The sequence below is a fragment of the Portunus trituberculatus genome, chromosome 1 (assembly GCF_017591435.1).
Source record: "Portunus trituberculatus isolate SZX2019 chromosome 1, ASM1759143v1, whole genome shotgun sequence".
Lineage (NCBI taxonomy): Eukaryota > Metazoa > Arthropoda > Malacostraca > Decapoda > Portunidae > Portunus > Portunus trituberculatus.
Genome location: NC_059255.1, coordinates 4,092,523 through 4,120,084, shown reverse-complemented (window position 1 = coordinate 4,120,084; position 27,562 = coordinate 4,092,523). Strand labels below are relative to the sequence as shown.

General features: G+C 42.8%; 2 protein-coding genes and 1 long non-coding RNA gene across 3 annotated transcripts; all 3 read right to left on the bottom strand.

The window, feature by feature from the left end:
• Positions 1-1,962: 1,962 nt before the first annotated feature.
• Positions 1,963-3,637, bottom strand: LOC123510440. Its single transcript, XR_006676510.1, has 2 exons — positions 3,531-3,637; positions 1,963-2,429 (listed from the first exon to the last, which is right to left on the bottom strand). It is a non-coding gene; the product is annotated as an uncharacterized LOC123510440 (long non-coding RNA).
• An 18,354-nt stretch (positions 3,638-21,991) lies between these two features.
• LOC123501227 lies at positions 21,992-22,907 on the bottom strand. The gene is made up of 3 exons (XM_045249973.1): positions 22,662-22,907; positions 22,372-22,475; positions 21,992-22,069 (listed from the first exon to the last, which is right to left on the bottom strand). Exons 1-3 carry the CDS (start codon positions 22,852-22,854, stop codon positions 21,992-21,994), a joined length of 375 nt encoding a protein of 124 aa, XP_045105908.1. The 5' UTR covers positions 22,855-22,907.
• Positions 22,908-23,349: 442 nt separating this feature from the next.
• LOC123501167 lies at positions 23,350-25,803 on the bottom strand. The gene has a single exon (XM_045249848.1). It carries the CDS (start codon positions 25,801-25,803, stop codon positions 23,350-23,352), a length of 2,454 nt encoding a protein of 817 aa, XP_045105783.1.
• Between the last annotated feature and the right edge of the window lie 1,759 nt (positions 25,804-27,562).

Sequence of the window (27,562 nt, the reverse complement as noted above, 5' to 3'; positions counted from 1 at the left end):
CTCTCTCTTTCTTTCTTTCCTCTTCCTTTCATTTTTCCTCAAGGGAAGGAACAGCTGTAGAAAAAAAAAAGTGTGTTTTTGTTTCATGTCTAGGACCAGAATATCACAAAATCAGCTTTTCTCAGCAGACTACTAATATAAAGAGTCAAATTGTACCAGAACTATGCACAGTCTGGTCATTGATTGTCATTTTGTTGTCAGCAATAAAGGCTCACACTGGTGGACACCTTGGCCGTGGGTGGAGTCGTGGAGGGCCGCTGGCTTCCCACCCACAAAAAATGTGCCACAATAATTATTTTGCGTCTGTACGTCCAAAACAATGTCAAAATTATTGCCGCTAGCAACCACTCTGCCCACTCTGCTTGTAGTGTGAACTTACCCTTAGAGTGTGCTGTGTGGGTGTGTTTGTGCTGGTTAATCACTTTTTTGTGGTTTTTGAAAGGGTATGTTAAGTTTTTAGGAGGTGTGTGTGAGGTGAGGGTGTGTCAGGGTGTCAGGGGTGTATCAAGAGTGTATCTTAGTCTGCAGATTGCTTCTATGAATTCAGTACTGAGACACATTTTACATTGAGATTTGTGTACTATTAGACCATTTTATTGACAATAGCAAGGGTCTATGGTGGTCAGAAGATTAATGGCAACAGTCTTCACTATTTTAACCCCTTCAGTACTAGGACACATTTTACCTTGAAATTTTGTACCATTAGACCATTTTATTGACATTAGCAAGGGTGTATGGAGGGCACAAGATTAATGTGTGTGTGTGTTTTAAAATGTATTGTTTTCATGTATGTTATTACTATTTGATTGCTCTCTCTCTCTCTCTCTCTCTCTCTCTCTCTCTCTCTCTCTCTCTCTCTCTCTCTCTCTCTCTCTCTCTCTCTCTCTCTCTCTCTCTCTCTCTCTCTCTCTGATTGATTGTGTCACTTCAAAACCAAACATTTTTATCTTTGAATAATTGTTAACATGAAAGAATTGTTTTAAAATATTTTGTGAAGTTGAAAAGTGTTTTAAAATTTTGCAAATATGAAAATTTGTGCAGATTTTTTTGTTAAGTTGTAAATGTTTATTTTAAAATATGTAGTTGTAAGATTTTGTGATACCAAGTTGACTTTTCTGTATAGATTTTGCTCAGTTTTTATACTAAGTTGAATCTGTATAGATTTTGCTCACTGTTTTATACTAAGTTGAAAATTTGTGTAGACTTTTCACTGTATTCTTTGTATATATAATTTTTTTTTTTTTTTATTAAAATATTTGTAGACTTCCTGGCAATGTAATAATGTAAAGAATTGTTAAATAAAAGTCTAGGGAGACTCTTGCATTTAATTTTAACTCCAATATGGATCTGCCTAATCTCCGGAGACTCTTTCGAGTATTTTTGACTTAAGTACATTTTTAGGGCCATTTGTGGGGGTTTTTAGGTCCATTTTCTGCATTTTTAGGGCCATTTGGGGAGTTTTGGGGTCCATTTTGGGGATTTCCTGCATTTCTTATGGGTTTTTTGGCCAGTAGTGCAGTATTTAGGGTCAGTTTGGGGGTTTTGGCTAGTTTAACTATTTTCTGCTGGTTTTTGGCCAGTAGTGCAGTATTTAGGGATCTGCTTTGGGTTTTTTTTTGCTTTGACCATTTTTTGCCGTTTTTTTGGCCAGGTATGCAATATTTTTTTGGACTTTTCCATAACTTTTCAAGGATAATCTTTTCTTAATTTACTTTTTTTCACCCCCACATTTTAATATTTTCACATTAGCTCATCTCTCTCCATTGTCTTGTATTGCTATGATAAAAAAAAGCATGAAAGTTAGCGTTTTTTATTTCTGGCCTGTTATTGTTTAGAGTGAGTGTGGGAGGTTGATGGAGGCAATATTGGTGTGTCAGACAGTGACCTAAGCCAGCCTGAGGCGACTACTGACTAGTCAGCCACAAATATTCCCAGGAAAGGAAATTCTCCAAAACAATAAAGATTTCTTCACAATTTATTATTCAATCATGACAACAGCTCCAGGTACAGTGACACCACCATAAGGAGGTGGTGGTGGTGGTGGCGGCGGCGGCAGGCGTTGAATGGCAGGAGGTCTGCGATGAATCTTTCACTGGACGGAGCCGGCGGTAGTGGTGGTGTAGCAGGTGTCAGGTGGCAGGGGGGTGGGTGGCCGGAGTTGGTAGGGTGATGGGGAGAGGGTCAGTGAACGCGCCGTCATCCACTCAACAAACTATTCTCCCTTAGCGGCAGCAGCAGCAGCAGCAGCAGCAGCGGCGGCGGGGGCGGGGCGGCGACCATCACAGTGCGCGATGCAAGGCAGAGTCCTTCCCTGATCTTGAAACGGTGGCGGAGGCAGAGGGGTTAGTAGTGGGCGTTGTCAGTGAAGACAGTGCAAGGTACACAAGGCTCATTACCGCTGTGGAGTCAGGCCTTTGGATCGTCAACTCCTGTAATGGACAAAAATGAACAAAAAAAATGAACTTGTTCACTAATTATCCCTACAGCTAACACGCAACATTGCCCTAAACACTCCTTCACTGCCTCAATCAGCCTTTCACTCTTCATTCTACGTATTCTTGATACTACCACCACCCACCACCACCACCACCACCACCACCACAAATCGAACATGAACATTAGTATCCGAGTTTACCAATTACCTACATCACTCGTGAACCTCTTAAACATCTACGCCCGCTTACCACTTTAAGAACTAATTTCAAGAATATATCCCCAAACTTACCGTTATACTACCACATCTCGCTTCTAATGCACGTACCTTGAAACACCAGCCCCGTTACGTTAAGAAATCCTGTCCACTCATTCTTTTCGCAGAGGTAGCCATTGTATAACAAGGGAACCACAACGACTTACACGAAATATTTTAGCCTCAAATACAACTTACTTAAGGAGTTCTATAGTAACGCGACACGTTTAATCTCTTCAGCACCAAGACGCTTTTTCATATTCCTTCCGTTAGTACTTGATCTTATACAACTTCAGAAACTTACGCGAGGAATTAAAATAGTGAAGACACAGGCCATTAACCTTGTGACATCTATACACGCTTTGTAACAATAGAATTATCTAATCGTACACACGTCTCAAGGTGAAAATGCGTCACAGTACTGAAGAGGATAACTAATTCTTCCTTCCTACACAACTACAATGACCACGAAAACACTTCACTTGCCACCGTCATTACCCAAATCTATTCTGAACCCGTTACTCTAACCGCACTAGTAAATGAATGACCAAGTAAATTTAACACTCATACGTAGCGATGGTTCCGGATACATCCTACATAGACACGCAGACACCGTATAGTTAACCTTCCATTAGACACAGTATACGTAGCGATGGTTCCCGATACATCTTAGTTACATACAAGCAGACAGACACCGTATAGTTAACCTTCCATTAGACACAGTGCACATCCTACACATCCTGTTATCCTTTATCAATCAAAATTCCTAACAACCCTCTATTGACTGACTAACAACTTCCTATCATCACAGCAAGTCAACGCACACTATTTATTTACATACACCACCAATCTCTCCGCTGTGCTGTGCTGTGCTGTAGATCAAGCTTCCCGTTGCTATTACCGCCGATGCTGCACGTCACGCCCAACAAAGACACACACGGCCACTGGGCTGCGTAGACTCGAGGGTCGGTGGTGGCGTGGAGACTGGAGATGTAGCGGGCGTGGTGTCTGAAGTACTACTGCTCTCCTGAGAGCTACTGATCTTGCTTCGTTCTCGTCTACCTCCCCCCCCAAAAAAAAAAAAAAAAACCCTGCCGATAAGGAAAGAGCAATTTGAGGCCAAACGAACATTATGAAACGCTGCCGGTGAACCGAACCACTGGTCCACCACCTGGATATAAACTAGCCACGCTCTTTAACGCCTTCCAAACCAACCGTTATTACACAAACTCAATTGCATATGTTTGTTTTATCAATCATTCTTATCTTCCGTGTAGTACTTAGAATAATACAGGATTTTTTTTATCATTTTGTTGCAACATTTTGAAGCTTCCTTCGTTGTAAATGATTATGATAGATAATAATTCTCTCTCTCTCTCTCTCTCTCTCTCTCTCTCTCTCTCTCTCTCTCTCCAAGTGAACCTGTAAATCAACGAATAAAGATAAAAAAAAAACGTATCATTAACGGGAAATTATTTATAATAGGTAATAATAATCTCTCTCTCTCTCTCTCTGCCTGCAAATCAACTCTCTCTCTCTCTCTCTCGGATCACTTTTCTAAGGAAGCTTGAAGTGAACCATGCCTGCAAATCAACTAATCAATATTAAAAATGGATGAAGAGTAAAACGTATCATGATACGGATCACTTTTCTAAGGAAGCTTGAGTATGAATTGAGTTGTAATTATGACAGGCAGTTATGAGACGATGAGGAGCTAGGTGGAGAATTTGGAATTAGGAGGCAAACTAGTGGTGGCTCACACGAGTGAATGGATAGCTAACCCTTTCAGTACCGTGACACATTACGATATCCATGAATATATGCTTACTACTGGGTGATTTTATACAGCTTCACAAACTTAACATACTAATGCCACAACAATCAGGATTAATATAGTGAAGACTATGGCCATTAACCAGAGAGGGAAAAAACTGGCGGAGAATACTGAAAACGCCATATTTCATAGGGAGTGTTCATATTGTTCTAATGTAATGATGTGTGAAGGTTCCAATTTAGATTAGTAGAAGTAAATGACAGAGGATGTTCAGTGTAGTGTCTATAGAAGCAGGGAACAGTTGAGTGTCTATGAAGACGAGATAATTGAGGTAATTGTGTGTGTGTGTGTGTGTGTGTGTGTGTGTGTGTGTGTGTGTGTGTGTGTGTGTGTGTGTGTGTCCAGTTGATAGATGGACCAGTCAGCTTGTTAAGGCACTCGACAATATTAACCTGAAAAAGAGAGTACAGTGTGTGTGTGTGTGTGTGTGTGTGTGTGTGTGTGTGTGTGTGTATGATTGTCCATGCATGTGTGTGTGAGTGAATGTTCACTGTTTGATCTGCTGCAGTCTCTGACGAGACAGCCAGACGTTACCCTACGGAGCGAGCTCAGAGCTCATTATTTCCGATCTTGGGATAGGCCTGAGACCAGGCACATATCACACACCGGGACAACAAGGTCACAACTCCTCGATTTACATCCCGTACCTACTCACTGCTAGGTGAACAGGGGCTACACGTGAAAGGAGACACCCAAATATCTCCACCCGGCCGGGAAATCCAACCTCCGGTCCTCTGGCTTGTGAAGCCAGCGCTCTAACCACTGAGCTACCGGACGTGTGTGTGTGTGTGTGTGTGTGTGTGTGTGTGTGTGTGTGTGCGAGTGATTATCTGTGAGCATGTGATATGTGAGTGAATATGTGTGCGTGCGTGCGTGCGTGATGACCAGCGTGCGTCCAGCGAGCGCCTACATTATAACTACGCCTTACCGTACACCAACACCACCACCACCCCCACCACCCCCACCAGTGTCAGTCCAGCGGTTGGAATCGCCTGAATCGATTATAACTACGCCTCAGAGTCGTCATACAGCATTTCTGTTGCCACCACGAGCGAGTCGTCAACAGGCGGGGCACCTCCACAAATTTTAAACACAAACTTTTTCCTTAAAACGTGCAAAGGACGAGTGAGGAAGCAAGTGAATTAATTGTGTTTTATGCGTGTAAGGACGAGTTCCTGTGCGTGCCATCACGTAACTCACGCCTCGGAAAGTAGTAGTAGTAGTAGTAGTAGTAGTAGTAGTAGTAGTAGTAGTAGTAGTAGTAGTAGTAGTAGTAGTAGTAGTAATAGTAGTAGTAGTAGTAGTAGTAGTAGTAGTAGTAGTAGTAGTAGTAGTAGTAGTAGTAGTAGTAGTAGTAGTAGTAGTAGTAGTAGTAGTAGTAGTAGTAGTAGTAGTAGTAGTAGTAGTAGTAATATAGCACGTGAAATACTAATTATTCTAATAACAATAGGTAATTCAAGCACTGTTCTTACCTTGAAGCACGACAGCCGAGTTCCCAATAAATTTCAAGACAGGAAACAGTTTTCGTATCCCTGACATGTCTAATACCTGAACGCATTGTCAGACAAGACAATGTACGCGGGAACAAGTGATGGACTCTCGTCCTTATGGAGAGCTCTGATATAACCTGTGTGTGTGTGTGTGTGTGTGTGTGAGAGAGAGAGAGAGAGAGAGAGAGAGAGAGAGAGAGAGAGAGAGAGAATTGAATTAAATTTATTTTTCATTCTACAATGGAGAGAGAGAGAGAGAGAGAGAGAGAGAGAGAGAGAGAGAGAGAGAGAGAGAGAGAGAGAGAGAGAGAGAGAGAAAGAGATTTTAATTCTAGAATGGAGAGATATGAAAGAGAAGGAGAAATGAAGAGAGAGAGAGAGAGAGAGAGAGAGAGAGAGAGAGAGAGAGAGAGAGAGAGAGAGAGAGAGAGAGAGAGAGAGAGAGAGAGAGAGAGAGAGAACTTAAACAATATTTCATCACACTCACACCACCCCACCAAGACCATCACCACCACCACCACCACTACTACTACTACTACTACTACTACTACTACTACTACAGCACCACCACCACCACCATCACCACCATTGAGGATGAAAAAAGATACCATTATTAATTTCAACCTTCATGTTTTATTTATTTATTCATTTGTCCTACAACTCTAAAATCAACATCATCATCACTGAAAATAATAATAATAATAACAATAATAATAATAATAATAATAATAATAATAATAATAATAATAATAATAATAATAATATATATATATATAATATATATATATATATATATATATATATGTGTGTGTGTGTGTGTGTGTGTGTGTGTGTTTTCTAATTAATTGAATGACATTAGGAAGGGTGTATGGAGGGCAGTCCCAAATGCCTTCAAAACATACACAAACTGTCTTACAATGTTCTCAAACATGCCAAACTGTGTTAAAATGCCTTTAAAACATGTCAAACTGTCTTAAAATGTTCTCAAAACCTACCAAATTGTGTTGAAATACCTTTAAAACATGTCAAACTGTCTTAAAATGTCTCAAAACATGCCAAACTGTGTTAAAATGCCTTTAAAACATGTCAAACTGTCTTAAAATGTTCTCAAAACATACCAAATTGTGTTGAAATATCTTTAAAACATGTCAAACTGTCTTAAAATATTCTCAAAACATGCCAAATTTTGTTAAAATGCCTTTAAAACATGTCAAACTGACTTAAATATCTTAAAACAAGCCAAACAGTTAAAATGCCTTTAAAACATGTCAAACTGTCTTAAAATGCCAAATTTAAAAAAACATGTCAAACTGTCTTAAATATCTTAAAACAAGCCAAACAGTTAAAATGCCTTTAAAACATGTCAAACTGTCTTAAAATGTTCTCAAAACACGCCAAACTCTGTTGAAATGCCTTTAAAACATGTCAAACTGTCTGAAAATGTTCTCAAAACATGCCAAACTGTGTTGAAATGCCTTTAAAACATGTCAAACTGTCTTAAAATGTTCCCAAAACATACCAAATTGTATTGAAATATCTTTAAAACATGTCAAACTGTCTTAAAATATTCTCAAAACATGCCAAACTCTGTTGAAATGCCTTTAAAACATGTCAAACTGTCTGAAAATGTTCTCAAAACATGCCAAACTATGTTAAAATTGAACATTAAGGAACAAACTGTCTACAACTGTGAAGCTATCAAAAGCTGTCCAATTGTAGAAGGAAAATAAGGACCAATAATGATGTCTTCTAAAACTTTTTGCTCTCTCACAATCACTGCTTTCCAAAAAATGTAATTATTTCTCTCTCTCTCTCTCTCTCTCTCTCATGCTCTCTCAGCACTCTCTCAGTCTCACAGCAGTCACAGTCACATCAGTCACCCAGTCTCACCTCTCCCAGTCACAGTCAGTCACCACAGCCTCTCCCAGTCACATATCAGTCACCTGCAGCCTCTCCCAGTCACATATCACCTGCAGCCTCAGTCACATATCAGTCACCTGCAGCCTCTCCCAGTCACATATCAGTCACCTGCAGCCTCTCCCAGTCACCACCTGCAGTCACTCTGCACATATCAGTCTCCACATATCAGTCACCTGCAGCCTCTCAGTCACACAGTCACCTCAGCACCCACAGCCTCTCCCAGTCACATATCAGTCACCCACAGCCTCTCCCAGTCACATATCAGTCACCTGCAGCCTCCCAGTCACATATCAGTCACCTGCAGCCTCCCAGTCACATATCAGTCACCTGCAGCCTCTCCAGTCACATATCAGTCACCTGCAGCCTCTCCCAGTCACATATCAGTCACCTGCAGCCTCTCCCAGTCACAGTCACCTGCAGCAGTCACCTGCAGCCTCTCCCAGTCACATATCAGTCACCTGCAGCCTCTCCCAGTCCAGTCACATCTCAGTCACCCACAGCCTCCCAGTCACCAGTCACCTCTCAGTCACCCACAGCTCTCCCAGTCACCTATCAGTCACCCACAGCCTCCCAGTCACCTATCAGTCACCCACAGCCTCTCCCAGTCACCTATCAGTCACCCAACCTCCCAGTCACATATCAGTCACCCGCAACCTCTCCCAGTCACATATCAGTCACCCGCAACCTCTCCCAGTCACATATCAGTCACCCACAGCCTCTCCCAGTCCAGTCACCCACAACTCTCCCAGTCACCCACATCTCCCAGTCACCCAGTCACCCACAGTCTCCCAGTCACCTATCAGTCACCCACAGTCTCTCCCAGTCACCTATCAGTCACCCGCAACCTCTCCCAGTCACATATCAGTCACCCACAGTCTCTCCCAGTCACATATCAGTCACCCGCAACCTCTCCCAGTCACATATCAGTCACCCGCAACCTCTCCCAGTCACATATCAGTCACCCGCAACCTCTCCCAGTCACATATCAGTCACCCACAGCCTCTCAGTCACCTATCAGTCACCTGCAACCTCTCCCAGTCACATATCAGTCACCCACAGCCTCCCCAGTCACCTATAAGTCACCCACAACCTCTCCCAGTCACATATCAGTCCTCTCCTAGTCACACACAGCCTCTTCAGTCAGGCTTGCCACCCAAGCTAACACTATCATTAACCCCTTCAGTTCCGTGATGCATTTCCATATTCATTTTGGTGACTATTTGGCGACTTTATACGGCTTCACAAACTTATGTGAGGGTTAAAATAGTGAAGACTGTGGCCATTAAACTTCTCACCTCCATAAACCCTTCCTAATGTTAATAAAGCCCTCTAATCACACCCAAAACTCAAGGTAAAAATGCGTCCCAGTACTGAAGCCGCCGTGGTACAGTGGATCCGTGCGTGCTTTCCGATCTCAAGCGCACTTCGAATCCTGTCTTCCTCACTCAAACGGTTTCCTAGCTGGTTAAATAAGAGGTACCCTTAATAAGTATCCCCTTTAGCCCATAAATTCCCGTGAAAAGCCCACATGGTATAAAAAAGGGGTTAATAATGTAACAAATGATCAAAATGCCCTCCGAGACACAGAAACTGGACCACAATTAAGCTCCAGCAATCGCCGCACCTTATCTACTCACCATAAACTTTGACAAAGGTAAAGTGAACAACAGTAAACAAAAAGTGATGATCTATGGGCGTGCTAACTATGAGAGATAGAGACTTAACATGCAGCTCGTAGCCATCAACCCCTTCAGTACCAGGACATATATTTTGTGTTTGGGGATTTTATGCAGCTTCAGAAAATCATGTGGGGCATTAAAATACTGAGGACTGTGGCCATTAATCTTGTGACCTCCATAGACACTTGCTAATCTCAATACAATGGTGTAATCATAGCCAAACTGTCTTAAAATGCCCCTCAAAACATGCCAAATTGTGGTAAAATGCCCTCAAGACCTGCCAAACTGTCTTAAAATACCCTCAAAACATGCCAAATTATCTTAATATGCCCTAAAAACATGCCAAACTCTCCTAATATGCTCTCAAAACATGTCAAACTATCTTAATATGCATATAAAACATGCCAAACTGTCTGAAATTGTCCTTAAAACATGTCACTGTCTTAAAATGCCCTCATAACATGCCAAACTCCCTTAAAATGCACTGAAAACATAAACTGTCTTAAAATGTCTTTAAAACCTGCCAAACTTTCTTAAAAACATGCCGGATTGTCTTAAATTGTCCTTAAAACATGCTAAACTATCTTAAAATGCTCTCAAAAGATACCAAACTGTCTTAAAATGCCCTAAAAAAATCCCAAACTATCTTAGTGCCCTCAAAATATATCAAATTATTTTAAAATGCCCTCGAAACATAAGGAGGGAGGGAGGGAGGGAAGGAAGGAAGGAAAGGAGGAGGAAGGAAAGGAAGAGGAAGGAAAGGAGGAGGAGGAGGAGGAGGAGGAGGGAGGAGGAGGAGGAGGAGGAGGAGGAGGAGGAGGAGGAGGAGGAGGAGGAGGAGGAAGGAGGAGGAAGGAAGGAAGGAAGGAAGGAAGGAGGAAGAGAGAGAGAGAGAGAGAGAGAGAGAGAGAGAGAGAGAGAGAGAGAGAGAGAGAGAGAACCTGCTGCGCGTAGTAAGGACCGCCTCTGGTGTGATGGGGCCTTGACACGGAGAGTTTATCACTGTCAGTGACGCACAGCAAACTTGTCTCGGGAGCCTCGCTCGTCTCCTCTCCACCTCCCCCTCCCCCGCTGTTCCCCACACTCTCATCACTCGCCTTTTAAATCTCATTGATGTTTACTTGATTGATTGATAAGTTTATTGTTATAGCAGTGTATACACCATCGAACTGTTGTCAATTTACGTATGAATGAACCTAACAAATTACCAGCTTATGTATCTATCTATCTACACACAAGCATGTAGATATCTCCACCAGCACCGCCAACACCCACACCTGCCCACCTTCGCCATCATGAACGGCAGTGTGTCAGTTTACACAATACTACTAGTATTTCCATGCCACTATATTTTAGCATCATATCACCTCAGACGCTGGTCAACAAGACGAGACACAGCAAGGAGACCAGACCAGACGACACGAGAGAGAGAGAGAGAGAGAGAGAGAGAGAGAGAGAGAGAGAGAGAGAGAGAGAGAGAGAGACAGAGAGATGACAAACACACACACACACACACACACACTTACACACACACACACACACACACACACAAAAGCTATGGGCGGCGTCAACAGCTCCACACCCACTGCCGCCCATATTTGTCCTGCCCATGCATGCTCACGCCCAAGCTTCCCAGTCAGCCCATACGCCTCCGCAGCCGCCCTCACTATATAATGAAGTGACTCAAGACACACAGATCCACGTGTTCCGGAGAAAACTGACGTCTGGCAGGCGACATGTGACACCTTCCTAGTACAGCCTGTCCATCCCGTCACTGTCGCATCACCGTCCCATCACTAATGACTCTGTGGCACCATTAATAACTACCTTTCACATCCACTCACTCCCACACGTCACGTCACCCCTTCAGTGCATTATTATACAGCTTTCTATTAAATTATCCGCCCCATTACCGTCCCATCACTGTCTCATCATGTTTGTTACCTCCACTCTATTAATAGACTCACCCTCTCACTGAGCAGGTGGAGCTGGTGGACTAGGTGAGGCAAGTGGGGCGGTCACCGTGTTCACAGGTCTCGTGTCTGGTGAGGAAATGGACGTCTGGTAGCTGATTGTGGTGGTGATGATGGTGGTGGGCAGTTGCCAAATAGAAATATTCTAAATCACCAGATCCACCTTGAAAAGTCGCAAAAAAGGTCGCTAAATCATTGTTGTACATGCTACAAATGTTCCTAGACGAAGTAATTGGCTTGACTTACACATAGGCTAATCAGTATAGGGCCCCGTTGACTCTAATGACCGTTTATCCCTCCCAGTGACGCAGAGCAAACTTGTCTTGAGAGCCACGCTCGCCACCGTCTCATCACTTGCCTTTTAAATCCGATTGATGTTTAATTGATTGATTGATAAGTTTATTGTTGTAACAATGTATACACCATCGAACTGTTGTCAGTTTCCCTGTGAATGAACCTATCAAATTACCAACTTATCTATCTATCTATCTACACACAAGCATGTAAAAATCTCCACTAGCACCGCCAACACCCACACCTGCCCACCTTCGCCATCATGAACGGGAGTGTGTCAGTTTACACATTACTACTAGTATTTCCATGCAACTATATTGTGGCATCATATCACCTCAGACGCTGTGGCGCCATGCAGCAAATTGTTGACTAATTTCGCTTCACTTGCAAACCAGATATTGTTTTGCATCTCTTTCAACTGATAGGAAAACAAGTCGATACATTATGCATTTTATTATATCAAGAGATATTGTGTTGCCATTAGAAATATATAGGAGTATCATTCACAAGATATCGTCATATCATTAGGTATAAAAATAAATACAAGTAACAAAAACTGCACCACGTTACAAGACACTGGCCAGACACTTAAATTAAGTATTGCATTGAAAGACTCACAAAACATCATCTCGGGAAACACGTAACAATACCTTTGTGCTTCACAACAGGAATGATGAGTGATGAGCAGAGGAATCGTGACCCAAGAGGTTACCTTCCTCTCTTAGTCTACACTCTCCTTCCTTAAATACTATATACATATGTACACCGTACACTCCTATTACAATGCTATGCATAACTTCTAAATATTACCGTTTTCTGCTGGTGTAGATAAGGCATTGCAAAAAACCATACCCGCTACATATCTACAACTGTCTACAAATTCTACAAATTTATCAACCCAATCTACAAATGGTCAATGATATACACTACACCAGTGATGAAGATCTGTGGCCAACCTTCAGAACTTTATTGGTACGTCTCCAAGAATCACCCTTTTCTTCTTTCTCTTCCTTTTTTCCTCCTCTTGTTCCTTTGGCAACACCGGCAGTAGTAGCAGTCTGGTGTCTGTTGTATGTCATGCACGCTCACTCCAAAACTTGCCTCACTTCTTTGGCGTTAGTAGTACTGAATCCTGGAACAAGAGATGGAACAATATTGAAATGGCGTCCTCCTCAATGCCTGTTGTCTTGTAGTACACAGGGTTGGGGAAGGAATTGTGGATGATGTAACGATAAGGATGGTATGTTAAGGAGAGCCAAGGTGGATCGGGTTTGCGTGAGTGGCTCTGTAGACCTAAGGAGGAAAACTGCCGTACCAAACCCATAATACCAAAACAATTGTTCAGTTTACTGTCCATATCAATTTGGAACACTGCCGAACCTGTTATAATGGTCAACAATTTGAAATCATTGAAACTAGCTTTGTCAAATCCCTTGGATACTGCCAACATGAAAAACCTCATAGTACCAATAAACGCACTTACAATTCACTACAAGCACACATTATGCACCAATACTGACACCACACCACAAAACACACCATACACAACTGACACACACACAAACAACTTAAATCACTCAAAACTAACCCAAAACACCCTGCAACACCTCAAAATATAAAAAGCTCACCCAAAACACATTACAGACACCCAAGTTACCAATATCATCCCTAGACACACACACACACACACACACACACACACACACACACACACACACACACACACACACACACACTAGACATGTAGTGAACACCACTACACTACACTAGCTAAGAGAGAGAGAGAGAGAGAGAGAGAGAGAGAGAGAGAGAGAGAGAGAGAGAGAGAGAGAGAGAGAGAGAGAGAGAGAGAGAGAGAGAGAGAGAGAGAGAGCAAACAAATCTTAACAGAAAAACAAGAACAACAACAAAAACCACAACTTCCTTTACTCCTTTATCAAGGGCAGAACACGGAGACACAGGCTTGCCCGACTTTAGTGAACAGCGGCGGGCAGTCAGTGTGGTGCAAGGTGTAGGTAATCTGCGCCGTGAATTGACCGCCCACAGCCTCCGCCACGTCCACCTCATTCTGCCTGTCGTCACCTGGGAACGAAGCGGGTAATCAATGATAAAGGACACTTGTTATAAGGGCCCACTGACACTGAGCTAGCCTGTTGAGGGCCTCAAAACATACTCAAAAATCCTTGCAGAGGCCCAATTCATTCTTACACACACCCACGACAAACCACACATACCCAAACCCTCTTAAAATCTCAATAACATTCCAGAACACACTAAGAAAACACAGAACAGGTTAAAATACCTCCAAACTCACTAGAAACACCCAATATTTAATGAAATATCCCCCACACACACCCAAAAGACCACTAAACCCCCCCCCACCACTTATAACACTCATAATAATACCAAATCCCACTCAGAACACCAACCAATCCCTCAAAGTTCTCCCAAACCACACTCAAAACATACTAATACACTTACCTAAATATTACACCTTGGCTTCTTCTACTATTCCACCTTTATTTCTCATTTTTCTTCATCTTCATCTTCTCCATTATTACTCCTTCTTCTTCCTCCTCCTCCTTCCATCCACACGTCTGAGCCTAGAAACACATCAAAACACTAGATATTAGACAAAATATTCAGGAAAAGGAGGGTGACTTAAGTATTATGGCTTTGCTGCTGCTCCTCTTCCTCCTCCCTTTCTCCTCTCTTCCTCTTTATCCTCCTTTATTTCAACTTTCTTCCTCTTTCTGCTACAATTATCTAAACATCTGAACCTAGAAACCCACGAAAACACGTAGAAATCACTAGATATTAGGCAAAATATCGACGAACTGTGGATTTGGAAAATTGGCGCCAGCCACTACCTGGGTGGGCTGTGGTCATCCGAGAGAGAACGGGAACGGGGTGACTCGGCTAAATTACGTAAATCATTTCATTTCAAAATGACTTTTACAAAAACGAAGCCACGGCCAAATGCTTGTTATTTTATGACGTGATAAATACTTAAACTAATTTTCAAAATATCAAAATATCTCCAGCTTAACTGGTTTTTAAAAAAGGTCTAAATTAAGTACGTTAAAAGTACAAAACATTTTAACCCATAAATCTCTTAAAACGTCCTATAAAGTCAAGCCATTTTCACTTGGCGTGTATTTTATCACATTTCAGGGAGTCTGAGCTAGCTTTTAGGGCATTCTACAGCGTGTTAGACCGAGAAGCAGAAACGTGAGCAAATAAAATAAAGAAAAATAAGAGCTTTTTACAACAGCACCAAACACCATTTCAAAGTCCACATATTTCACTCAATAGATTGATTTCACGCTTAAAAGAGTATAACCGACTTTTTGACACCATAATGGCCCACTTATACCTTGAAATGAAAAAGCTCAAAACTCCAAGTGGGAAATTTTGAGCGTTAAAAGCCTTTAACATACGCCATAAAACACCACTAAACGCCACATATTTACCCAGCACAGGCGCGGAACACACTTCAAACACAACGAAACATTTATAGAAACCATAAAAACATACCATGGAAGCGTAATATTAGCGTCAGGAAATATTGGAAAAAAAGTATTTGACCCAACAGGCTGGTGACGGGTGGGTGAGGGCGGGTGTAGGGTGTTGGCTAGGGGACCGTCGGGGGGGAAGCGGCCTGGAGGCAACACCGGCGGCGGGACATCCATATATAGCCTTTATCATCTCACCAAACCAAAATTAAGCCACACAGAGAAATTTTGACTAGACTAAATGAAATGTTAGACTGGTGGCTACCTTGTGACACATGTTTGGCCGAGGGTAAGTGAAGGAAACAAATATGAGAGGGTAATACAGACGCCTTGCTCTTTTATGCTCCTTATACCATTACTTGAAAATATTTGCGTACTGTTTTCACTCTCATATGTAAAGAAAACCTAACATTAAGTGAATAGCCTTATAAATACCTTTAATAGACGAAGATTAGGCAGTGTGGTGAAGGCTTGCACGGTTTCTCATACTGATTGCCTCTTGGTGCTCCTTGAAAACTGTCGGTAATATAGCAACACTTCACTTTATTTGTGTGTGTGTGTGTGTGTGTGTGTGTGTGTGTGTGTGTGACCCCTCAGTCCTCACGCCGCTGAGGGAACGTAACCACAAGTCTAGCAAGCTCCCTCCTCTTCCTCCTCCTCATTTTGTTCCCTTCTCCCTCTTCTTCTTAAAGAAACATAAACACTCCTTCTCTCACTCCACCTCACTTCTAAATCTACTCCCATGACTCATAGCTATTATTATTCTGCTTCCTATTCCATATTTGTCACTCATTGTCCACTTTACTCCACTACTGTCTTCCCTAAACACTCCATTTGTCTCTTTTCACTCCTTCTCTCACTCCACTTCACTTCTAAATTTACTCCCATAACTCAGAGCTCTAATTGTTCTACTTCTTACTCCATGTTTGTCACTCATTTTCCACTTTCCTCCACTACTGACTACACTAAACACTTCACTTGTCACTGTTCACTCTTTCTTACTCCACCACTCCACTCTTTCCACTAGCAACACTGTCACCAACTCCACTTTTCACTTTTCACTTCCCACGCTACACTCACCACGTCTCAGGGCAAAGGGCAAGATTTTCAAGTGTAGCGTTCAGACTCTTAACCTTCCAGTGTCAGTTTAGTCTTCTAAAATGCAGAAATTAGCCTGTTGCCTCTTTTCTGCACATTCATATTAAAGAGAGATGAATAACAACGGTAAAGAGATTCAGAATATAAGCTTGAATTAACTATTTTATCACCTTTGCAGTCAGTAACCTCTTCAGTACCAGGACGCGTTTTCATATTCATTCTGCTTACTATTTGTTGATTTTATACAGAAACTCATGTGGGGATTGAAATAGTGAAGACTCTGGCCATTAATCTTCTGACCTCCATAGACCCTTCCTAATGCAAATAAAATTCTCTAATCACACCAAAAAGATCATGATCAAAATGCCTTCCAGTACTGAAGGGGTTAATTTCTAAAGATCCACAGGTATTCTCAGCATTTCTTAACCATCTTCAGTCCTCCCCTTCATAATCTTCCCCAGTCCTCCCTAATCCTCCCCAGTCCCTCCTTTCCATCCCTAGGCCTCCCCAACTCTTTCCTAATCTTCCCCAGCTTTCTCCAGTCCTTCCCTAATAAGTGACACTTCCACATCACCTATACGTTAGAACAATGTTTAGACGGTATTGGATTTCACTTTAAATTATATCTTATTCTGTATTGGCTTCATTACCATGGAATTATGTTAGAACACTGCTTAGATGGTATTAGTTTTCCCTTACATTTTAGCTCATTCTGTGCTGGCATCACTATCATGTCGTTTATCCGGTAGAGAAATGATTGGATGATATTAGCTTTGGTCTTAAATTCCATCTTATTGCTGCAGGAAGATGAGGCAGATTGATAGATCATGGCTTGTGTTTTCAAACATTTCAGAGTTTGCCTCGAATAGGAAGAACGGAATGCAGCGAACGTTATTTGAGTTTTCAAGGATGCTGCTATTAATTTTTGTGTGGTTTAACAAAGATTCTGCGTCATCAGAGTGGAAAATTAATAGAGTGAGCAACATTCATGAGGACCCAATTCCAAAACATGATCAATGAGAGAACATAGTAAGATTGACAACGAGAGAAGAGATATAACGAAATAATTGGTTTATATTAGTTTTCTTTCAAGATTCCACGTGTCATCTTTGTTATTGGATCATTTGCTTTTGACGTGTGATTTGGCAGATTACGCAAAGGACTGATTAAACCTTGAAATGCGTGGACTTTAGATTGCCTTGCACTGATTCTGTCCAAACTGTTTTCCTGTCAAAGCAAATGTTGTTTTCATTTCAAAGTGAAAGGCAGCATCAGGGGGTCTGGCACTGAGGTGGAAGAGGTTCAGGCCATGAGGGCCTCGAGTCACGTGACACTCAGGATACACTGGCCTGAGACCGTAAGAGCCTAAGTCTGTTTGTGTCACAGGTCACTCTTGTATCAAGTGTCTAAAGTGTCTGTAGATTGACTCAGCCGTCTTGACTCAGTTTAGTGAGGGAAGCACGTACATCCATCCACACCACACACCCACACAGAGTCCATTCACCCATTGAGCCACTCACTCACAGCGTCCAGAAAGGCGTTGCCTCTTGTGACGACCCACGTGAAGTACATCACGTAGGCCACACCAAAGAGGAAGAAGTATGGCCACCGCCACGTGGCAGCCCAACCACGGCGGAGGTGCAGAGTGGGCAGGGTCACCCCAGGCAGCCCCGCCACAGCCCCACCACATGGGTGAAGAGCGGGCAGGGTCACCCCAGGCATCCCGCCACAGCCCCACCACATGGGTGAAGGGCGGGCAGGGTCACCAGGCAGCCCCGCCACAGCCCCACCATATGGGTGAAGGGCGGGCAGGGTCACTCAGGCAGCCCGCCACAGCCCCACCATATGGGTGAAAGGCGGGCAGGGTCACCCTAGGCGCCTCCGCCTCAGCCTCTGCCTCCTCCTCCGTCGCTTCCTGGGAACCGCACAGGTCGTCCATGCTGGTCCACGCCCCTGGGCCCCGCCACCTCGCCGCGGCCTCCTCCTTGGTGTGGCGAGGAAGCCGCAGCGTCTTGCCCGTGGTGGGGTTGTAGAAGCTCACCCACCCGTCATCTGCCTTACTGTTCTTGGCGACGCAGGGAGCAGGAGTCACGGGGACCGGCTCCTCCTCCAGGGGAGTCACGGGGGACAGCTCCTCCTCCAGAGGAGTCTCCTTGCCGTCGGAATCCCACAGGTCGTCATACCCGAGTGGTGTGTCAGCCAAGTCCTTCTCTAGGCCGTCGTCACTCAGGAACGGGTCGGCGTCAGCACCGTGGTGGTGGTGGTCCGCTGGCTGCCAGCACACCCGCTGCTCCTGGCCTGTGGCAGTGAATGCCAGCCAGGCCTCGGAGGCGGGGCTTCCTTCCAGTTGGTCCAGTAGGGCGCCCAGCGAGGCCTGCAGGACCCCCTTGCAGGACCGACCCTTGTTCCACCACTTTGCCTTGACGGGCAGGTCAGCCTCAAGGCGTCTCAGCATCGCATGGTCCTTCACACCGCACTCTGCGGTCTGTTCATACTCGCCAGAGGCTCCCTGTTGCCAGAGAGCCTCCTTGAAGACGAGGGTGGCCACTGTGCGCCTCTTGGACCACCATGGCAGACAGCCTCGGTGTGGCTGCCGCACACTGAGCCGCAGGCGAGATGGAGCGTCTCGCAGTGTGGCAGCGCGAGCCACACACTTCAATTCACAAAACATTTTGTTGCCAGGCATTTTATAAAATCACGCTTCTTGCTCAACATTTGACGAACATCGAGTTGAGCCACTTTTAGGATGAAGTGTTCACGCCATGTGTATTTGTATATACATAAGTCAGTTAACACACACACACACACACACACACACACACACACACACACACACACACACACACACACACACACACACACACACACACACACACACACACACACACACACACACACACACACACACCACACACACACACACACACACACACGGTAGCTCAGTGGTTAGAGCGCTGGCTTCACAAGCCAGAGGACCGGGATTCGATTCCCCGGCCAGGTGGAGATATTTGGGTGTGTCTCCTTTCACGTGTAGCCCCTGTTCACCTAGCAGTGAGTAGGTACGGAATGTAAATCGAGAAGTTGTGACCTTGTTGTCCCGGTGTGTGGTGTGTGCCTGGTCTCAGGCCTATCCGAAGATCGGAAATAATGAGCTCGGAGCTCGTTCCTTAGGGTAACGTCTGGCTGTCTCGTCAGAGACTGCAGCAGATCAAACAGTGAAACATACACACACACACACACACACACACACACACACACACACACACACACACACACACACACACACACACACACACACACACACACACACACACACACACACACCTACAGAAACACACACACACACACACACACACACACACACAGAGAGAGAGAGTAGATTAGATAGTTTATTGACCACAGCGTTCGTTTTACATTAGAAAGAAACAATAAAATATTACACATGAAAGTAAATCTAGATATTAAAAGCAATTGAAAAAAGAAAAGCTATAGTCCATTTACATTAACCAAATGAATTAAAATATTAAAAAAAAAAAAAACGCGAAAACACAAAGCAGAATGTAAAACATAGAAGATAAATCTTTGTTTCTAAAAGAAAAACATAAGATATTTTCAGCCCATATAAAATAACAAACTAAACTACAAAATATAGATCATAAAACTTTGTTTCTAAAAAGAAATAAGATATTTTCAGCCCATAAAAATAACAAACTAAACTGTCAAGACAACAGGAAACATTCAGTTAAATAAAAAGCTTTAAAACAGAGAAGAAAAAAATAGTAATGAAACTTTTAAAACCCTTCGTACAATGATAAAACATCATATATCACTTCACAAGAAACATTAAATGGACAATTTTTAAAGAGCTCTTTAATATTGGAGAAACTATGCAAATATCGCAAGTGTTGAGACAAAGGGCAAGAGGTGATCACATGAGCCTCTGACCACATACACAAAGGCGTTCTTCTAGTGGGATTCGACCTCGGCCTCTTCTATTCCATCGCCCGGTCTCACATGCCAGCGAATGGGCGCTGAGGCGGAACCTGGTGTAAGCTACTCTATACTGTTCTTTAATTGTGTGTTTATTAGTGTATACCTCCGATACAGTAAAGCCTGGATTAATCTGCCTGTACGTCATCCTGCGTGAAGAATTGCTGGCTGAAACAGACTGAACCATATCTATTCTAACAGCACTCAACTCTTTAACATCATTATGTATGTAATCATGTAACACTTGGGCTGTGACACAATTACTGTTTAATACAATGTTGAAAACATGAATTAAAGGGTCGTCTGTTATTTCGTTTCTTTCACATCAAGTATTTGTAATGAATTTGTGCTGCTTATATTTCACTATTTCAGTTAAACGATTATATCCTGCTTCTAAACAACACAGATCATTCATTACATGTGGTCTTTCTCACACTTAAAAGCTGTTTCAAACACACACACACACACACACACACACACACGGCCCGGTAGCTCAGTGGTTAGAGCGCTGGTTTCACAAGTCAGATGACCGGGGTTCGATTCCCAGGCCGGGTGGAGATATTTGGGTGTGTCTCCTTTCACGTGTAGCCCCTGTTCACCTAGCAGTGAGTAGGTACGGGATGTAAATCGAGGAGTTGTGACCTTGTTGTCCCGGTGTGTGGTGTGTGCCTGGTCTCAGGCCTATCCGAAGATCGGAAACAATGAGCTCTGAGCTCGCTCCGTAGGGAAACGTCTGGCTGTCTCGTCAGAGACTGCAGCAGATCAAACAGTGAATTACACACACACACACACACACACACACGTCATTAGAGAGAGAGAGAGAGAGAATGAGAGAGAGAATGAGAATTAACTAATATTGATAACATCAAACACTTTAGAAGAAACATCTGGAAGCTTCTAAAACGTAACGATACATAGTATATATATATATATATATATATATATATATATATATATATATATATATATATATATATATATATATATGTTACGGCCATTTTGGAAAATTGGTCGTTTTACAAAATTGCCGGTCATTATGCAAAAAGACCAAATTCGTGGTCACATTGCAAAATGACCTAAATTTCTCAACATTTTGCAAAACGACCAAGATTTTGGTCAGTTTACAAAATTATCGTTGGTCAGTTTACAAAATGTCCATACAGCAAGCAGCCAGATGAAAAAAAACATAACCAATGAGTATGCTTAATTGTCCTTATTTTAGGTTCAGCTAATCATCACACACACACACAATCTCTGCTGGCCTCGCTGCCACTCTCTCCTGTAAATCATCTCTTATAATATTGGTTCATTTACTGGCTTGTCATTCACTTCTGTAAATTACTGGTTCATTACTGGTTCATATTGGTTCATTTACTGTCGATCATTCACTTATTATCCTCCCCCCTCTCTCTCTCCACAATAGTAATGGGAGCTGACTGGTGATACTGTGATTCTGTGAAGAGATTTCAACCAGCCAAAGTAGGGGACACTGTGATAGTTCCTGTTCCATTAGTTGACCGCGGAAGTGCATCTCCAGGGCATCAAAAGCGCTGTTGCATCAGTCCGTTTATTGGGCAAAGATTCAACCTGTGAACAATATGTAACACTCACCACGAATTCCCAAAACAAGCCTTGCTCACAACCTTAATAATCCATGTGTAGGATGTTACCTCAAAGTAATCTTAGAATATCACATTCAATTATCACTTAATTCACATCACATTCAATATAAAGAATCAGAGGAAGTAGCAGTTAATGACTGCTAATAGACCAACAATACTATCACAGGTAGCTGGATAAAGCAGGATTTACAAATAATAATACAAGTATGTACTGATAACAACCAATAATAATGAACCAACCAGTACCTGTCAGTAATAATGACTCACAGTATTGACGACACAGATGTCCCGGAGAGAAGATCCCAAACAAGGTAAATATACACAGCGTCCCCACAGCATAAACACCCCATCACGTATCCAACCATCTACCGCTGCAACAAACGGTTACAGTGACATACAAATCATAATCCATCATCATCACAAATCATACGTAAACCACTTTGTCTTCAATATCGTCTCACACAAGCAGGAAATACGCACTACCAAATCCTTGGCTACGAGCGGAACAAAATAAATATGGCGGACTATCACATAGTCCCTGAATTCACACTACATACCTTCCAGCAAACCCGAATAGTAGCGGCACAGATGCACAACACGCCCTCCAATCCACTCCAGCGTCACAAGTATCCTTCCACACCCCACACGCCAATCTGCTGGACTGGCCAGCCCGTTCACCTGTCCCTTGAGTCTTGACCATGCCTCCACTCCGCCACATCCACAACAAAAGACAATGGCAAAGCGCAACATACACCCCTCCGCTCCGCCACGTCCACAACAAAAGACGACAGCGAAGCGATACATCCACCACTCGACATAAATTAATAAAATACATAACAGCAATTGAATTTATCATTGGTCGTAATGATACACTCCCACACGGAGTTATGTTACATATGACATTGCAAAACAAACAAAAAAAATGTACAAACAAATACGAATACATACAATGAAACCAGCGAGATACACAGTAATGCATAAAAAAGGGTAACATTCAGTATAAACTCAAGTACGTTCCTCAATGGGCAAAATTACCACGATACGATGAGCAGATCTCTTTACAAGTATATCTTTTCACCCTTATACCTAACACCACCTCTCTGGGGTTTATACCTAAGAGTAACATTTCGTACCTTACCATCTTTGCTTTCATTTGCTACTGCAACCTCAGCAAACTTCCACGTCCCCCGTACAATATTGCTGTCCTGAAACAACACAATATCACCGATCTGTAAATTACGGCGCTCAATGTGCCACTTTTGACGAATCAGAAGAGTGGGAAAAAATCCTAGTCCATTTTTTCCAAAATGAATCTACAATGCGCTGGTGGAACTGCAATCGAGATTCATGACTAGGAAAGTGCTCAAAGACACCCTTTGGAGCTTTGTTAGAGGTACGTCCAAGGAGGAGGTCGTTAGGGCAAAGGTATTTTCCAAGTTCTGGATCACATCCTGGCTTTATACCTATAGGTCTTTCATTTAGTATATTTGAAATCTCAAAAAGGGTTGTCTGTAATTTACTGAAGGTTAATACATTATCACCGATAGCCACAGTCAGACTTCTCTTAAGGGATTTGATTAGACTTTCACTAGCACCGTTTTGCCATGGTGCGTCTGCTGATGCATTGAAAACCCATTTAACCTCTCCCCCTTTATTGCAAGCAAAATCTTGTATGTCATCAGAACTTAACCTGGACAGATCTATCAATCCTTTACTGGCGGCAGTCAGTTGAGTACCAGCATCTGAATAAATTTCACGCGGACATCCTCGGATAGATACGAATCTTCTAAGTCCATCAAGGAAATCCCTAGTGCTATACCCTTCAATTAGATCCAGATGAACAGCACGAGTGGCCAAACAGTTGAAGATTACACCGTAAGCTTTACCTCTTGAGCGACCCTTGACCATATCTTTAACTAAAAGGGGGCCGTACAAATCTAGGGCAGTGTAGGTAAACGGAGGAGATGGTTTGAGGCGTTCTTCTGGCAGCTGTCCCATAAGTTGACCAACTATTTCTTTCCTCAGTTTGCGACAGGTGATGCATTTGTACCTCACAGATTTGATCATGTTCCGGACCTTTGGTACCCAAAACTTGGATTGAATCTTGGCTAAAGTTACTTCAATGCCAGCATGGTCCAGACGATGCATAGATTCCACATACAACTTAGTAAAGTCATGATCAGGAGAAAGCAAAATAAATCCGTCCTGATCATAGTTATTCTTTAACCATTTAGGGATACGCTGACCGACAACAATCACCCCAGCTTCATTTCTGGTAGGCCCTAACCTACGGTACTTAGTTTCCCAATCAGGATCAAGTTCAGATTGAACTTCCTTCACCCACAACATTTCAGCGATCGCAAGATCTTCTACAGTTGGAGTTAAAAGTGATTCTCTAAGAGATCGGGATCTGATCGCCCGTATGACACGACTGGTAACCCTTATCAGTTTCTCATGGCTATTGAACCGAGAAATATCAAACAATTTGCAAAGACCTGTGGTAGTAACATCAGCATCAGCGTGAGAAATGAAGATGCCCACTTTATCAGGTAATTCCGAGACAGGGTCTTTCCTTATAGGCCACATGCTGATAGGGAGAGACAGGAAGGCGGGCCCCATTTGCCAAATGGATCCTTCAGCAAGATCAACAGGTTTAGCAGGTTTGGTGGTCATGTCCGCCGGATTGTCTTTCCTAGGTATCCACCACCATTCCTCGGGATTAGTTTTACTTTGAATCTCGGCAATTTTCGTAGCTGTAAAAGTACCAAACCCGAAACTCTCCTTCTGAATCTGAGCCCGGACAATAGCAGAGTCAACAATATGTATTACAGATTCAAAGTTATAGTTAAGTTCCTTTGTGATGGTCTCTCTCATCCGAGCTGCAAGTAGGGCTCCACAAAGTTCAATTCGAGGGACTGATAACTGCTTGAGCGGGGCAAGTTTAGACTTAGCCATCAAAAGTCTAGAGCTAAACATTCCTGTACGATATTCCCATCTAACGTAAGCACAAGCTCCATATGCTATAGTAGACCCGTCTGAAAATATGACCAATGTAGGGTTACCAACGTGGTCAGCTTCCCTAACACATCTGGGAAACCATAGAGTTTCTAACTCAAACATCATCTGGAAATAATCCAGCCATTCACTTCTAATCTGTGGCAACACTGCATCATCCCAACCGTATTTTGCATCTTCATCACCCTCTGGACAGACAAGACGCCTCAACATCAATTTTGCCTTTAAAGTTACAGGGCAGACAAGTCCCAAGGGGTCAAATTGGGTTGCAATCTGACTTAAAAGCATTCTCTTGGTCAAATACTGGGGTGTCTCACCGGTAAGGTTATCCGGTTTAAGATCTGGGCCCGTATGTGTCTTGCGATGTTTGGGAGAAAAATTTATTTTCACACTAAACACAAATACGTCTCTGTTGGGTTCCCACACAACACCCAAGACTTTTTCTTTTTGAGTTTCTGCTAGATCCAGTTTGCTAGGGTTATGAGCACCTGACAGAATCCAATGTTTCACCTTAAATCCTCCTTGGCCTAAAACAAATTCAATCTCTCTCAGTAAATTGTTTGCTCCCTCATAATTGTCACAATTTCCTAGTATGTCATCCACATAGCTGTTCTTCACTATGGCATTGACTGCAACAGGGTACTGGTCTTGAATTATTTCCGCAGTTAATCTTAAAGCAAGCATGGCAATGGTACCACTAGGCTTATCGCCGAAAGGGACACAAGTTAAAACATAATGATCTGGTTTGTTATGGACCTTCAAGTCTCGCCACAAAAAGCGATGGCAATGCTGATCAAATAAGGACATATGGATGGTATTGTACATTTTGGCCAAATCCCGGCGAACGCCACCTCCTCTTCTCTGAATCTCAACAGAACTCCTAGGAGAGAATTCAAAACATCTGGGCCCTTTGCCCACATTTCATTTAAGGAGAAGTTCATGTACTTGGCGGAAGAATTGAAAACTATCCTAAGTGGAGTAGAACTTGAGTCTGGCTTTAGCACTTCAGTGTGAGGAATATAAAATACTGGTCCATCGTATCTGTAAATCTCATCCTCAGTCAATTTCCTTGCGACTTTCCTAGCAATCATATCATCAATTTGACTCTGGTAAGCCTTGCAGTAATCTGGTCCTAGTTTATTGAGCCTCTTTTCTGTGGCAATCAGTCTTGCAAAAGCAAGGGATACATTGTTGGGCAAAAGACGGGGATCTTTTATCCAGGGATAGCTGACAACCCACCTACAGTCTGCCGAATCAAACACTAACCCCTTAGTAATTAAAGCCAACTCCCTTTCATCCTTTAGACTATAGTTATTTTGACCAGGCGTACAGTTTCCACATTTACACCCCGAACATTTTGGGTAACAGGATACACCAAGATTTTCAATGTTGAAATAACTATCTAAATCTTCCTTAATAGTTTTCTTGGGTAAAGAGGAAATTTCATCAAAATTCACAATGTTAACATGGTTAATCCTGACACTAACACTTGGCTGAGATCTATGGGAAATCAAAAGTGGATGAGAACCTCTCAAAACATAACCGAATTGGTTTTGCATAAGTTGTAGGTTACCCTTCGTCTCCAACACTTGAGGCATAAGGTGACAATAGTCAATTCCTATCAATAAATTTATCCTACCATGAGGTCTTATTACAGGGTAGCCATTCAAACTAGGGAAAAGTCTGGACACAACACTCACGTCGACTTCATCGACTGGGGCGGTAATTTCGTCTATGCCACAGGCACTGATCTCCCATTCATCTCCATTCATGTCGACTAATGGGACCACATACTCCTTGCTAGCGACAGTTTCCAAGCTGTTGCCAACTTTGGTTATGGATATATTAATATCTTTTCCCCTTGAGGCCTAACTCTTTTGCCCGACAGTGTGTTATTAAGGATACATTGCTACCGCTATCCCACAGGACATTGACGGGACTCCCTTTACACTCCAAACGGCTTACCATCAGTAGATAACCATCCCTAGACGCTAAATTACTAGTCACAGTAGTAGAACTGGTCTTTTTTAGCAGAGTCAGGTGTACGAGAAAGAACGTAATGCAAGGCTTTATGATGATCCATCCCACACTTCCGACCATTGACAATCACATCACAAGTAGTGCTTGCAAACTTACAGTACCTTGCCAAGTGACCAGGGGTTGCACACCTAAAACAGACTCTATTATTCTTGAGGCAAGCAAATTTGTCTGGATTACTCAAATTTTGAAAAGCATAACAATCATGAAAGGTGTGACCTTGTGAGCCATGGTACCAACACATCTTACAGTTTTGATTCTTAGAATCCACAGAAAACTCTGACACTAATTTTGAGACAGTGTTAAGACATTCAGTAATCATAGCATTTTGTTGATCTTGCACTACCTTTATCTCGTGTAGTGTATCAGTAACATCTTCCTTTTCTGAATCTCTACAAATCACATT